Source organism: Biomphalaria glabrata, chromosome 8 (genome assembly GCF_947242115.1).
Source record: "Biomphalaria glabrata chromosome 8, xgBioGlab47.1, whole genome shotgun sequence".
NCBI classification, from domain to species: domain Eukaryota; kingdom Metazoa; phylum Mollusca; class Gastropoda; family Planorbidae; genus Biomphalaria; species Biomphalaria glabrata.
Window position 1 is genome coordinate 39,380,564 of NC_074718.1, and position 14,789 is coordinate 39,395,352.

Here is a 14,789-nt window from a genome sequence, read left to right on the forward strand (position 1 = left end):
TGTAGGTAACATCTGGGGCTGCGTAGCCATATGAAATACTCCATTCCTTATTAATCTTCGGACTCGAAGACAAGCCTTATTATTATTATTATTATTCTACGTGATGAAAAAGAACGACTGATGGACAACAATATATATAATAATATTATATATGTCTGTGATGTATATTTAGATCTTATTATATGGAAACTCAAATTTAGTTTAGACAACATTTATCTTCGTAACTTAAAGAGCTACCTTTCTATCCATTTATTCCGGTTATTTCATGTGGCTTTGCTACACTACAGAAACTCGTTTTTAATTACTTAAATATAAACATGTTTAAAAAGTAAGATATTTAACCTCTAGATCTAAATAAATGACGTAATCTAAAATTTAGATCTGGTCTAGAATTAGAAAAATAGATCTGATTATCATCAATTCATTAATTATTATATAAAGTTAAAAGTAGATCTAGTCTAAGTCTAGAGTCTACTCAGACTCAGACGACTCAGTGAGTCTAGTCACTGGTCTGGACTCACTTAACTCACTAGTTTCTAATTCTAGATCTAAACTGATTCTATTTATTATTTAACACATTATTATTATCTTAGACTGTATTAATAATAATATAGACATAGATTAGATAATCAGTAGATTGGTAACCCAGTAAGCCCAGTAGATCTACTAGAAATCTAGAATCTAGATCATACTAGATGAGTTAGATTAAGTTAAGATTTCTAATCTAGTAAAAAAAAATTATAGTTTAAATAATAGAATACTAATTGTACTAAATTCTATATATCTAGTTTAAGTTATTTATATATTATTATTAATATTGTAGATTACTAGCACTAGCCCAAACTAGCTAGATCTAGTAAAATTTATCATGACTCATAAACTGATACTGATAGATCTAGTTTTCTAGAATCTAGCTAGATCTACTCCCTAATAGAATCTAATTGGTAGAGTGATGCAGTAGACTAATCTAGTCTGTGGTCACTTTACTAGGCACTTGACTTAGTCTTACTTAGATCTAGAATTCTAGTAGAGATACTAAACTAAGTCTAAATAAGACACTAACTATCTATTTCTTCTTCGTTCTCATTGTTATGTTGGAGTGTTCAGATGACTAGAGCACTAGACTCTAGACCAATACATGAGATGAACTGCGCAGTGGTTTCCAAATCAGGGAGCTCTCCATATAGTTTTCTTTCTATTGGGGTGTTTTGGGGCCAGTTGTGTCTTATACGGGCCTCCTGGTAAAGAGAGCAGTTTTGGAGGACGTGGTCGGCATTCTCTGGTTATACTCCACATGGGCAGATTTCACTGGTTCCAATTTTGAGCTTCCGGTACATGTGTTGTCGCATTCTGTTGTGTCCGGTCCTGAGTCGAAAGATTAGACATTGGTCTTGTCGGGATAGCTTATAGTAAGCGTCACCTTTCTTGTGATTTGGATGAGAGCTCGTCCATTTCTCATTTATTTTATTTACAATTAATTTCTTCAATTCTTCTGGATAGAGTGCAGAGTTTATTTGTGAGTTAGTTCTCCCACTCTTGGCAAGTGTGTCAGCCTTCTCATTTTCTTCTAGTTGTATATGAGTAACTATCTATTGATAAGGCTTGTTTTCGAGTCTGAAGATAAATGAAGAATGCAGTATTTCCTGTGGCTATGTAGCCCCAGATGGGACGTATACATATATATATATATATATATATATATATATATATATATATATATATATGATATATATATACCTGTGTATTATATGAAGAATCAAGAATGAAAAGTCTCCTAAAATTCTCCAAAAAATTTGTCCACTCTCCTAAAAAAATTTGTATCCAATATTTTTGAAAATATAATTTTGCTTATTACTTGCAAAATATGTGGGGGGAAAAAAACAACAGCATTACTAGGCATTCTGATCGAATCACTTGTTAATGAGCTGACCAGTGACGTGTCTACACTGCCTTTCACTCACTTGTGAAGGGCGACCTCGTATTTGAAAATGACCTTGGCTCAAGCAAGCATTTCACCTGGCATTATTTTTCTCAAGGCAGTGTAGAAATGGTTGTTTCCATTCATTGCTACCACTGAAGACGCGCTAGGTCTAGTCTGTATTGACTATTGTCTATAATTAGAGCAATTACTAGAATAATCTGTGGCTACATCCCTCCAGGCCCTCCATCACCTAAAGTCTTCTTGTTGTAAGTGTGACTTCGCATGGAAAGTTCGTAAATCATCTAGCTAGAAATAGTATCTAGATTTAGATATTAGTTAGATCTAGTTAAGATAATTCGCACCTAACCTGCAAACTCCGTGAATTTTAGTGACTTAGATCAAGAGTCTAGATTTGACGAAAATATTTCGAACACAGCTGTGAAAAGTCTGTAATAGTTATTGCGATTGTAAAAGCCAGGGAAACTACATAGTTGAAAAAGAAATAGTGCTTGAAAAAAAAAACGCTAATAGGTCGAATACCCCTCCCCCCCTCGCATCCATTAATTAGTAAGCAAATGTCAACTAAACATACAAATAGGCCAGTATATTACAGGCTTTGTTTATGAGGAGGATTTAAGCACAGTTAATAAAAGAATAAAACATTACCTCAAATGCACACCATAACTCTAGTATCTATAAGATACACATAGGAACTAAAAATGTACATTTCCACCACAGAGAAGGCATGAAGGCATCTCTAAGAATGTTTCTTATTTTTAAAAAAATGGAATAGCAACCATTTGTAATGTTCTTATTAAATCTTTGATTAAAAAAATGTTTGTTTGAGGCTTTGGGATGACAGTGAAGTTGTTACTTGAGTAAATGATAACTTTCATTATATATTTTCTGTGGACACAGCTGCTGACATTGTTTCTGTTCTGGGTGGGATGTTGGCAAGATATTTATTATTTCCAAACTCAAGTAACAATAATTGATTTGATAAATTCATAGTTTTGTATATGTTTTACAATGTATCATATATATATATATTATATATATATATATACACTGTTATACATCATACATTTCATCCTTTAAAAACCTCCTAAAATTTTGTCATGGAAAAGTGCTTCTAACCCTGAATTGTAACTTCCTCTGTGTATTTTATGTTATAGCTCATTTACATTTATATTAAACTTAATGATGTTTGCTAGTGTTTTCATGATTTACGGTTTCATAATTTGTTATCATAATTTATGCATATATAGTGCATGTTAGCCATAATGTATAATGTTTATATGCTTGCATTAATATACTCTGGTTTTTTCCACATCCATTATTCTATTAATAATTTTGTACAATTTATATTATATTTTATATTTCATATTTCATTGTTTTCCACACAAAAAAACTAATATAGTTATAAAATATAGATTTTACTTAAAAAAAGAAGATGATTTCATCCCTCCTATGTATGTTCCTAGTTTGCATATATCCTATATCAATATATTTACCAGGTACTAGTATTAGGTCAGTGAGAATATCTGATTGCAACTCAGATTGTATCATTCACACAAATCAATATATTCTGAGTAATTCAGACAAAGTAAAATTGATAAAATCATTATTAAGTATATCAAATAAAAGCAGTAATTACTTTTATTTTTTTTTTTTTTTTTTTTTTTTTGTAGTTAAGAAGTTTTACTAATTTTGGTTGGTCTAGTTTGTAAGACAAATTTTCTCAAGGTTAAAACAGATGTGTATTATTATTAGTAGTATAATGCATTCATATTTTAATATTATCTTTAAGATTCGATGATAAAGAGAATGTTGGAAACACAAACATTGCTAAATCATCAGTTCAAAAGGGCATTCGGAACCAGATTTTAGATCAGTTTCAACACATTGAAGATTATTTGGATCAGATTATGCCCAAAAAGGAGCCATTGAAACTTGTTAAATGGTAAATATACAAATTGATTCTATTCAAAAGTAAATATACAAATTGATTATACTCAATATCTATTGAAAATAGACTAAAACCTTTGTTGCCTACCCACCTAGGAGAAGGAAAATTCTAACCCCCACAGTCTTGCGGCTAAACCCAAACTCGAGAAAAGCTTTGGGAGTCAGATCTTTTGATGAAAATTTGGAGCTTGTATTACACTGTACAGAACTCTTGACAGACACTGCTGACCCCATACTATATGGGCTATTGTCATTCCTTTGAACCCAAAAGCTGCATGGGAAGGGGGGAAACTGCTCTCTACACAATAATGCCTAGATGAGCCATATATATAATATATATATATATATAATTTATTTATTTATTTATAGTGCTATAATAATTTTCAGAATTATTGGGAAAACATAAATTGAAACATTACACTGAATGATGGACAGCACTAACCAGGAGTTATAACACCTGCGCATAGAGCTATAAAAAGAGATCTCTCTCTTACCCCTTACACATGCACTTTGAATGCTGGAAGATTAAGTAGCTTAAACATTTTTAATTTGCAGTCATGAGTATAGTTATTCACTATTTCTAACCAAGACATTATTGAAAAGTAAATGTTTATCTCTGTTTCTTTAATTTATCTGTTTCAGTACAGAACACATTGAGCTGTTAAGTAATCAAGCTGGAGAGGTTCTTTTCTTTCGTCAGCGTGAAGGGCCATTGTATCCCTCACTAAGACTTCTACATAAGTGTAAGCAGATTACTTTCTTTGATGTTATCAAGATTTATTATAATATTTTATTGACAAAAAGAGCTTTGCTGATGATGTTGAACCATTTGACTCATAAATACAGTTTAAGTATAACAGCTATTATACAACAAACAAATGTTTTGCCACTCATTCTAATATGCTAAAACAAGTATAGAAGGTACTCTTTTGTCAGATTGGACATTTGAATGTAGATCTAGTATATTTTACTACAAAACTATTACAGGCTTTCTAGCTTCCCATTGGTGTTTGGTACAATTAAGTTAATAAAATTATAAAAGATAATTTTCAAAATTAATACTTTTTTCATTTATAAAGATAATTTTCAAAATTAATACTTTTTTCATTTATAAAGATAATTTTCAAAATTAATACTTTTTTCATTTATAACTTTTCTAAAAATCAGTTTTTAAGTTATTCTGATTTTTTAAAACCATCAGTTAAACATTAATTGTACCAGTGTGAATTCACAAGCAAGGCTATGTAGTTTGTGATTTAGAATATCTAAATTCAGAACAAATTGTTCGAATCCTGGGATTTCAAATTCTTTTTGGGGCCTTTAGGGTGCCTCTGAGTCCAACAAGCTGACACTTGTTGGGGAAAAAAAGGCTGTCGGTTATTGTGCTGGCCATGTCATCCTTGTTAACTGTGGGCCACAGAAACAAATGAATTTTCCACCATCTGCCCTATAAGTTGCAAGGTCTGAAAAGTTTATTTACTTTACTTATACTTTCTGCCAATATTTGCTTACTGCATAAATGGCCTGTCTTGATTTAAGAGGCGATCATTATGGGCTTATATTCCCAGATATTTCTTATATGATTAATGTCTAAATCAACTCTTCTCAAACTTTTGGTACCAGTACTCACTAATATTTTTTTTGTTTTGGCATTAGTCATCTTTGTAGAGCCTGGATTAATAATGGTTAGTCTAAATCATATCAATACATAGTTTGTACTTATTCCACAGAATTCACATTTTCCCCCCTTTATTAGTTAGGAAACAGCATAAAATATTTTGGTTGAAATATTAAATCAATTCAAACTGTGTAATAAAATTTTAACTTTTTTTTTAGATCCTTTTATCCTGCCGCATATGCAAGTTGACAAAGGAGCTATTCGATTTGTTTTAAGTGGTGCCAACATCATGTGTCCAGGCTTAACTTCACCGGGGGCTCGTATGACCAATGTTGATAAAGATCAGATTGTTGTATCCTTGGTTTTACATTGCATAGGATAATTGTTTTTCTTTAATTGACATTTGTCATAATGAAATTCATCTCTCAAACTTTGATTAAACATAGAACTTAACCAATATCTAGGCTATTATGGCTGAGGGTAAACAACATGCTTTGGCGGTAGGTCTGACCAAAATGCCCACAGAAGAGATGTAAGTAATATTTTCTTATACTATTCCTCTAATTAGCTTGTAAATTCTTCAAGGGTAAAAAAAAAACAACAAACAAAAATGGAATCTGAGTGGTGGACATGGATCTTGAAAATGGCTCTAACTATTTTCCTTGAAATTTGAGAGTTTATGTTTATGTTGTTAAAAAACATTACTAACTAATTTGCCAGACAGGGGAAACTTTGGTTAAAATTAATTTTGGTCTGAAGTTTTAGATAGTCTGTATTTTGAACACACATACATCAGCAGGTATTCCTTCATGTATAAATTAAAAAGTCAAATAAATAGATGTTCAAGAACATATTGCACACCATCTTCTTCTTCTAAGTCTGGACCTATATTATAGGCCATCTGAGATTGTCTAGTAGAATTGTGCGTCACACTTGGAACTTGAAATTTGAGAGTTTATGTTTATGTTGTTAAAAAACATTACTAACTAATTTGCCAGACAGGGGAAACTTTGGTTAAAATTAATTTTGGTCTGAAGTTTTAGATAGTCTGTATTTTGAACACACATACATCAGCAGGTATTCCTTCATGTATAAATTAAAAAGTCAAATAAATAGATGTTCAAGAACATATTGCACACCATCTTCTTCTTCTAAGTCTGGACCTATATTATAGGCCATCTGAGATTGTCTAGTAGAATTGTGCGTCACACTTGGAACTTGAAATTTGAGAGTTTATGTTTATGTTGTTAAAAAAACATTACTAACTAATTTGCCAGACAGGGGAAACTTTGGTTAAAATTAATTTTGGTCTGAAGTTTTAGATAGTCTGTATTTTGAACACACATACATCAGCAGGTATTCCTTCATGTATAAATTAAAAAGTCAAATAAATAGATGTTCAAGAACATATTGCACACCATCTTCTTCTTCTAAGTCTGGACCTATATTATAGGCCATCTGAGATTGTCTAGTAGAATTGTGCGTCACACTTGGAACTCTTAGGCCAGGAAAAGTGAATAAGAGCTCCCTTCTACTAGCCTGAAGTGGGCAGCGAGTTCCTCCTTCCCGCCACCCTGTCTGGTGGGGTGGTGAGACTTGGGGTTAAACTTAGAGTTTGATTTTGCTTACACTCCGGACTTGGGGTTTAGACGCGGCCAAAAGCCGCACCACTGTAACCTCTGCCATGCTAACTGTGCAGGACACGCCATTTATGCAATGGCCACTTGAGGGACAGCACCTGGACGTTGACATATCGCTGCAGCTCTTTTTCATCCCCGCACAGTGCAATGTGGGAGCCTTGTTTCACCACCCATTTTGCCTAGTCATCCCCTCTCATGTCAGTTTCCATCCATCTACACCGCAGAGGCAGGGCAGCAAGCCTATCGCCAAACTCGAATCTTCTATAAGACTATACCATATATCTAGATCCAGTAGTCTAGTCTAGATTTACGTCTTTTAATGTTACAATGCCTGGAGCTGTATCACCAAACTAAAATTTTATAAACTCTAGTTTTATACATGCACTTAACTAGGATTTTTTTTTTAAGAGCAAAATAATTGCTGTTACAAAATGTCATCTGCTTCATAAAAGAGGAATAGTCTTTTAAAACAACTTTTTTTGTTACTTCTTTTACTATAAGAATACTGCTGACAGTATCAAATGCCAGGGTTAAAATTCTAAATTTGTCAACCTATAGTATTGTGATTACAACCTGTAATATAGAAAATCCATTTTTGCAATTATGTCAAAGAAGCCTTGGATATCATTAAAGGGTACAAATAGTGTACTGCTCCCATTCCCCCCCCCCCCCCCCTCCATTTTCTATGCATGTTTAAGAAATCGTTTTCACATTGATTCTCTGCAGATTATCTAAAAACAAAGGAGTCGGTGTCGACAACATACACTTCTTAAATGATGGACTCTGGCTTATGAAACCTATAAAATAGTCTTTTTTTTTTTGGTTTTGTTTTAGCAAGGAACTGTTTAAATATATAAATGTAAATAAATTATATGTATTAGGTGAAGTGTTGGTGTGAAAGAATGTTGGTTAATATATAGATTAAATACTTTTTATTCAGTTATGCATTTGGTAGTGTATGTCAGTTACGTATTGTCAATTTTTATTTATCTATTTATTGTATTTTTTTTTAAGTGCATTATTATGAATGTGCTTTTTATGGGTACTCTGGGAGTATACCTATATATATAGTAGATAATACTGATTATGAAAAATATGTAAAAAGTATGATTTTGAAATGATTTAACAAAGTTTTTTTCGTTTCTCAAAATTATTAAATAACTATTAATTATACTAAAATAAATGAAAACCAATTTTTCATAACTTTTAAAAATAGTTTAATTAGATTTTTAATAAAGTGAATTATAAATTTTAGATACTTCATTTTTCAGATTCATTCTCTCTGTTATCCTTGGGCCCCCTTTCCCCCCCCCCCCACACACACACAAAATAAAAGAAACAGTGTTCAAAAACATTATTACATTATTGTTTTAGCCCTTGTTTAAAACATTCTTGAGCATTGTAAAAACTTAACTGATAGTATAAAGGTTATGAAGAGCCTGTGGGCAAGTGATCTATGGAACTATACATGATGTCTCGAGTTTGAGGGTCTTTAGTTATGATATGACTTGCTTAGTGCATGGGTGTGTTTTACAATTATCTAAAGTTTTGTTCAGACTTTCCAGAAAATGTGTTTGTACATATGGTAATTCAAATTATCTTTTTGTTTAAAGAGAGTATTGTTCTAACTTATTATGACTGACACAGAAAAAAGTTTATTACTTTGTGTAACAAACTTAACATTCAAGCGTTTTGTTTTTTTTTAAAGTTGTTATAAAACGTACACATTTTCACACATTTCTGGGCAGATATATAACAGTATTTAATAAATGTTGGAGTGCTTGTCTGCCACCATTCCCATGTAGATTGGTAGATCGTTATGGAAATAATTTGTTGTTAAAATGAAAGGTTTACGTCTACATTTTAAATACAATTTTAAACATGCTAAGCTTACTTCAGCTAAACATTCTCTTTTTTTTTTATACTCATTTGTTTTTTGTTGCTGCTTGTTTTAAAACAAACTTTGAGGTAATATTTTTCTAATACAGCTTTATATAAGATTTTTTAAATGCCATATTAGAAAATATTGAAATTTGCCCTCTCTTTAATTCTTTCAAATGTTTGTTTCAAAAATCATGAGAAAATATTTGTATTGGATCAAGCAAGGTGTCGGTAGTAAGTTAATGATTAAAAAGTAGAGCACATTCTTCAGGTGACTCTGCTCCTCTTGTTCTCAAAAGTGTCACATTTTTGCCTGGAATCAAAATAAAGTCTGTTTTCCTTTTGTTTTATCTTATTTTGTCAGTTGTTTTGATTACTTATAGTCGTCTGGAATCATTATTCTCATTGATTACTTTATACCAGTATAGTGGTTTAGTTAGTTCTACTCTTACATTTTTTTTAATTAATTTTTTTTGTATGTCCACCCAGCTCTAATGGGTAACTGACATTAGTTGGGGAAAAAGTAAATGCATTTTTTTAAATTTTTTTTTGTGCTGGCCATGACACCCTCGTTAACCATGGGCAACAGAAACATGTGACTTTTACATCATCTGCCCTCTAGATTTCAAGGTATGAAAGGGGGTCTTTTTTTTTACCCATGGAGGATTTCAATGTTAGCCATAGTTTCCAGCAAACATCTCCCATCATTAATTTCATGCCATTCCCTCAGCCTTTACAAACTAAATAACCAACCTTTTCCATGTCCATTTTAGCCAGTGTCTATTGTATGTGGTTTGCACGGTTTATGGTTTAATCACTGTCATTTGTCTCTGCATTTATATTACCCATAATTAGTTCATGGATATTAATATGATGTATATTTTAAGCACCGGTACTGTAGCGCTAAGCATATAATTAAAAATGTTCTCAAACTGCAATTGGTTATCACAAATAAGAAAAAATAATGAGTTATTGCAGTGATGGGCAAATTAAAGCCCTTTTGCAAAATCCAACTCAGCAAAAAGTTCGATCTGGGCCATCGTATACAAGTGTAATAATAATAATTTAAAATAACCATTACACTCACAATTTAAAAATCTAGTTTTTAATGCGAATTTTTTTAAATGGGGTAATGTGGTGAATTATGATAAATATGACGTGGTACTGACTACTGGGGAAATACCAGGATCAGATGGAATTCATGCATAAGCTATTCAGGCTAGAAAAAATGCAACCATCGTTAGGCCTATAATTTAAAAAGAAAAAGGGAGACCGCTCAGATCGAAAGTTAGGAAGGATTTCATTGCTAAGCATTGCTGGAGTACTTCTAAAACAGTTGCTGATCTTGTCAGAAAGTAGTGGCTTTCTACAACAAATATGATTTTCTCCGTACGGCAGCTACAGAAGAGCTATCATTGATTATGACTTGTCTTTGGGTTGTTTGCCTTAGATTTATTGCAGTAATGTGATGCTATGTGACTTTATCTAAAACCGGTTTGTGCCGATCTTGGATAATTGGAGGCCCTAGGCAAACTGAATTTGGTGGCCCCAAATGAAATAGAAAAACAAAAAATAAGACTCGAAAAAATAAGATTACACAATTTATTAAAAATTTAGTGTACCGGTACCCCCAACAATAACATTGAGCACAAGTTTCGCTATTTCTTCTCTAAAAAAAATGTTTAGACTTGTGAGAGGCAGCTGCCTAGTTTGCCTATGCCTAAGGCCGGCCCTTGGAGACTGTTCCCATAGAGTGAGGCTCTCATTTTCCCCATACAAAGGTTATATTAAAATAGAATAGCCGAGCATGGGCCAGTTCTCTCTCTCAACATTTCCCGTTGCTACGTTAATTTACCAGCACAATGTCCCACTGTCTTCATTTCATTTTTGTTGTTGTTGTATACAGGGTGATATGTGGTATTGGTAGGCCTACTTATCTGAGCTGGGCACGTCTAAAGACAGAATTCCATAAATCAAATGAAAAGTATATAAGATATTATATATGTATTATTATTATTATAGCTTTTATATAGCGCAACTTTCATGCTTATAGCATGCTCAGAGCGCTTTGATCCAATCTCATTTGTGGACCAGTAGGGGGTATCTAGGAGTTGGTTTTCCGTGCTGCCTTTAGACAGATACCCTTCTAGGTAGCCAAGTTCAAGCGCACTTAGCCTCTCGACCACGCTTCCCAAACAAATGGAAATTCACTACATCATTATTATTAACAATAGGCTTCCAACACAAATAGGCCCACTGAGAATAATGTCACGATGCAATTAGGTCGCCTTTAGAGCAGCGCCCTCGAAAGTTTTTATTTCTTTTTAAAAATCAAACCTATTGTATCAAGCTGATGGTGGTCTATCATTTCTCATTAGTAGGCCTATTTATTTCGTACGATGCTTCATTATTGCTAGGAGGCATTTTTTTTTAAATTGCTTAATTTTGTATAGCGCAAATTTTAATGCTTATAGCATGCTCAATAATGCGCTATGGTCGAATCTCTTTATTGTAGACCAGTAACGTGGGGGAGGGGATATTTGGGAGGTTTCCGTGCTGCCTTTTAGGCACCCACCAAACACAACTCAGCTCGAGTTGGGAGTTTAACTCGAGGCCACCCCCCTCCCATTGATACTAGCCAAGCGGTTTTTGTCTCAGTCTTTCTAGTGAGCTTTGCACAATGACGTTCTTGATTTTATAAGTGTTTGGACTAGTACTTGTAGTACTTCTACATAACATGGTGTACACTGTACACAATTTTCAAGTATGTTCTTATTTATTCAACTCTACAAAGAAACATTTGAGTCGAGTCCGTTCATTCCCGCTGAAGACGAGATTAAAAAAAAAAAAGGCAAAAAACATTATTTGTTTTGACAATAGACTCTTAATCTTCCTCTTTACATTTTCTTACGCGTGTTTCTAGGGCAGGCCACACAAATCTAGTCAAGCATATAATGTTAATCAATAACTTATACTCTTCTTTTACTCTCTATTTTATTGATTAATGATCAAAATGTATTACAAAGAGCAGATTAATGATTAGCTTTCAGTGTAAAAAAAAACAATTCTACCCGCGCACCCCCCCCCCCCCCAAAATTAGATTAAAAAAAAAATACCAACACTGCTTTTCAAATCACTCTGTGATTCATAAGATCTATTATATATATAGGTAGTTAATGTTTGTAAACATATCTTTCCTATCTTCATGACATGAAGATTGACATAGAGACAGATATAGACTTTATCATAATGCTCAGATTGAGTCAGATCTACTACTCAACTGACATGTCATAGTAGTCATAGTCATCACATCTAGATATATAATATATATTTACTATAGTAAAATGGCAGAAGCAGATGCTGAACTCCACAATCGACTTATCTATTATGTTTTACCAACGATAATTGTATGTTACATTACATTTCGTTGGTGTGGATTCAAGAAAGCCAAATTTCAAGCTTTTCTTTGCAATCTAGTTTGCAGTTATGTTCACAATAAATTCTGTAAGAAGGAAAAAACATTACTCTTTGACCAAATGAAGAATTATGAAAAATCTAGGTCTAAAACGCATGCTGCATTTACGATACTAGAAATAGGCGCTGGAAGTGGCATGAATTTTAAGTTTTTTCCCTCTGGAAGTGAAGTAACTTGCCTTGATCCTAATCCATACAATGAAAAATATATTATTGATAATTTAAGAAAAGCAGACAACAATATCAGACTTGTCAAGTTTATTAAAGGTTTTGCAGAAAATATGCCAGATGTACCAAGTGATAATTTTGATGCAGTGGTGTGCACGTTTACCATGTGCTCAATAAGAAGACTAAACGATGCTGTTGAAGAAATAAAAAGAATTTTAAAACCGGTAAATTATAAACATTTTAGCCTACCTCCCTTTAGAATTTCAATACCATGAAAAATATGTTGAGATCTCTGAATCAACCAGAAAAACCAAAGACTTTGCAGAGTTTAAACTCATAATTTACAAATTTACATGCAAAAGAGCTTTAAAAAGAGGTTAAGAACATTCCACAAAAAAAAAAAATACATGCCCAGATTCAGACCTAGTGACCATCCATTCCAACTATTTTGTATGTGAATGGGTAGTTAGAAAGTTAGCCCAGCTCAAAAACTTCTGGGGAGGGTTATGCTCTTATTGTTGTCACAGCCAGGGGGCGTCAAATGGGATAAACTCGACAAAACTGCTCCTTTTAACAGGCGCAATGCTAAGGCTTCAAGAGACATCTAGAGGAAAAATCAGGCTTTGGGAGTATAAACTATGATATTCCCTTTGGCAGCTTCTGAAACTGAGTGCTGCAAAGATTTCCTTTGCATCACATCAGCATGTCAACAGAGGGATTATGACACATGGGCCACCCATGATTTCTTTATCTATGGCATTTTACGTCTCGAGAGACAATCTTTTCCCTTTGCAACTTCTTGTGTGACTAAAGAGGCCAATCCTTGATACACAGCTGCGGTCGCAGGTTGGGCATATATGTAATCACCAGGCGCAGTTGCATTTTCACCCTTCTTTCTGCTTCTGTTGTGTATGGTATCTGCAATCCGAGATCCTTCCTTTATGCTCTCTCTCCATGTTGATCTATCCAGTGCTACTTTTTCCCAGCTGCTAGTGTCGATTTTGAAGAGCTTCATGTCACGTTTACATACATCCGTATACCGTAAAAGTGGGCGACCAGCGGCTCTCCTGCCTTCTATTAGATCACCATACAGAATGTCTTGTGGAAGTCAACCTACTGGCATTCTATGAACATGCTGCTGATAACAGAATGGATATCCTGGCACCCTGCTTACTTAGCTCATTGATTATTTTATCTTGCCACCTTATTTTAAATGAGTTCTTCTTAAGAAGTTTAGTGTTCCTTTAATGATGAAGTGCAAAGCTTTTATGACAAAAAGTTCACTTTTGGCTGATTTGTTTTAAGGTTATTGAGGGTTCTCAGGTTTGTTTGAATCCTGGTGAAGACAAACATTTTGAATTTCTGGATTTTTAGGGTGCCCCTGAGTCCATCGAACTGTAATGGGTACCTTACATTAGTTGGGAAAAGTAAAGACGGTTTGTCATTGTGCTGGCCACTAGTGGCCACATGACACCCTTGTTAAACTTGGGCCACAGAAACAGATGACCTTTACGTCATCTGCACTATAGATTGCAAGGTCTGAAAAAAGATTTTTAAAAAGTATTAGAGGATCAATAGCATGTAAGCATAGTGATTTTGTCATGTAATTATATTTTTTAATTCATTGTAAATTTATTAGAATAATAAATGTAAGCAAACAGTGAAACTGTCTTTGTCATGGTTCATACAATGCTTGTGGGCATAAATAAATGTTTATTCCTTACTCATAAAGCGACATGTTTCCATTTCCATATTGACTAAATTTTTTAATTTAGATATATCTTTGCAGTTTTAGGCTAGACTGTATTTTGTATTTGAGTTGCATATTTATTTTTTTTTAAATCAGGGAGGACACTTTTTTTACCTGGAACATGTAGCAGCTCCAAAAGGTTCATGGATACGTTACTTTCAAGACAAACTTCAGTGTATTTGGCCATACATATCTGATGGTTGTAATATTAATAGGGAGACTTGGAACATTTTAGATCATTCAAATTTCAAAGAAGTCCAGTACTGTCATTTCTCTGCAAGCACATGGCTGGCATTTTTCGCCAGGCCTGGTTTGTATGGATCAGCAATAAAATGAGATAAATTTATAATTGATTTTAACAATTCTAAA

General features: G+C 33.4%; 2 protein-coding genes across 2 annotated transcripts; both read left to right on the forward strand.

The window, feature by feature from the left end:
- The first annotated feature begins 216 nt into the window (after positions 1-216).
- Positions 217-9,378, forward strand: LOC106076327 (malignant T-cell-amplified sequence 1-like). Its single transcript, XM_013237187.2, has 6 exons — positions 217-328; positions 3,732-3,884; positions 4,532-4,632; positions 5,726-5,859; positions 5,972-6,039; positions 7,874-9,378. The coding sequence occupies exons 1-6, from the start codon at positions 318-320 to the stop codon at positions 7,953-7,955; spliced, it is 549 nt and encodes a 182-aa protein (XP_013092641.1). The 5' UTR covers positions 217-317; the 3' UTR covers positions 7,956-9,378.
- A 2,858-nt stretch (positions 9,379-12,236) lies between these two features.
- LOC106076318 (putative methyltransferase-like protein 7A) lies at positions 12,237-14,789 on the forward strand. The gene is made up of 2 exons (XM_013237175.2): positions 12,237-12,894; positions 14,517-14,789. The coding sequence occupies exons 1-2, from the start codon at positions 12,373-12,375 to the stop codon at positions 14,754-14,756; spliced, it is 762 nt and encodes a 253-aa protein (XP_013092629.2). The 5' UTR covers positions 12,237-12,372; the 3' UTR covers positions 14,757-14,789.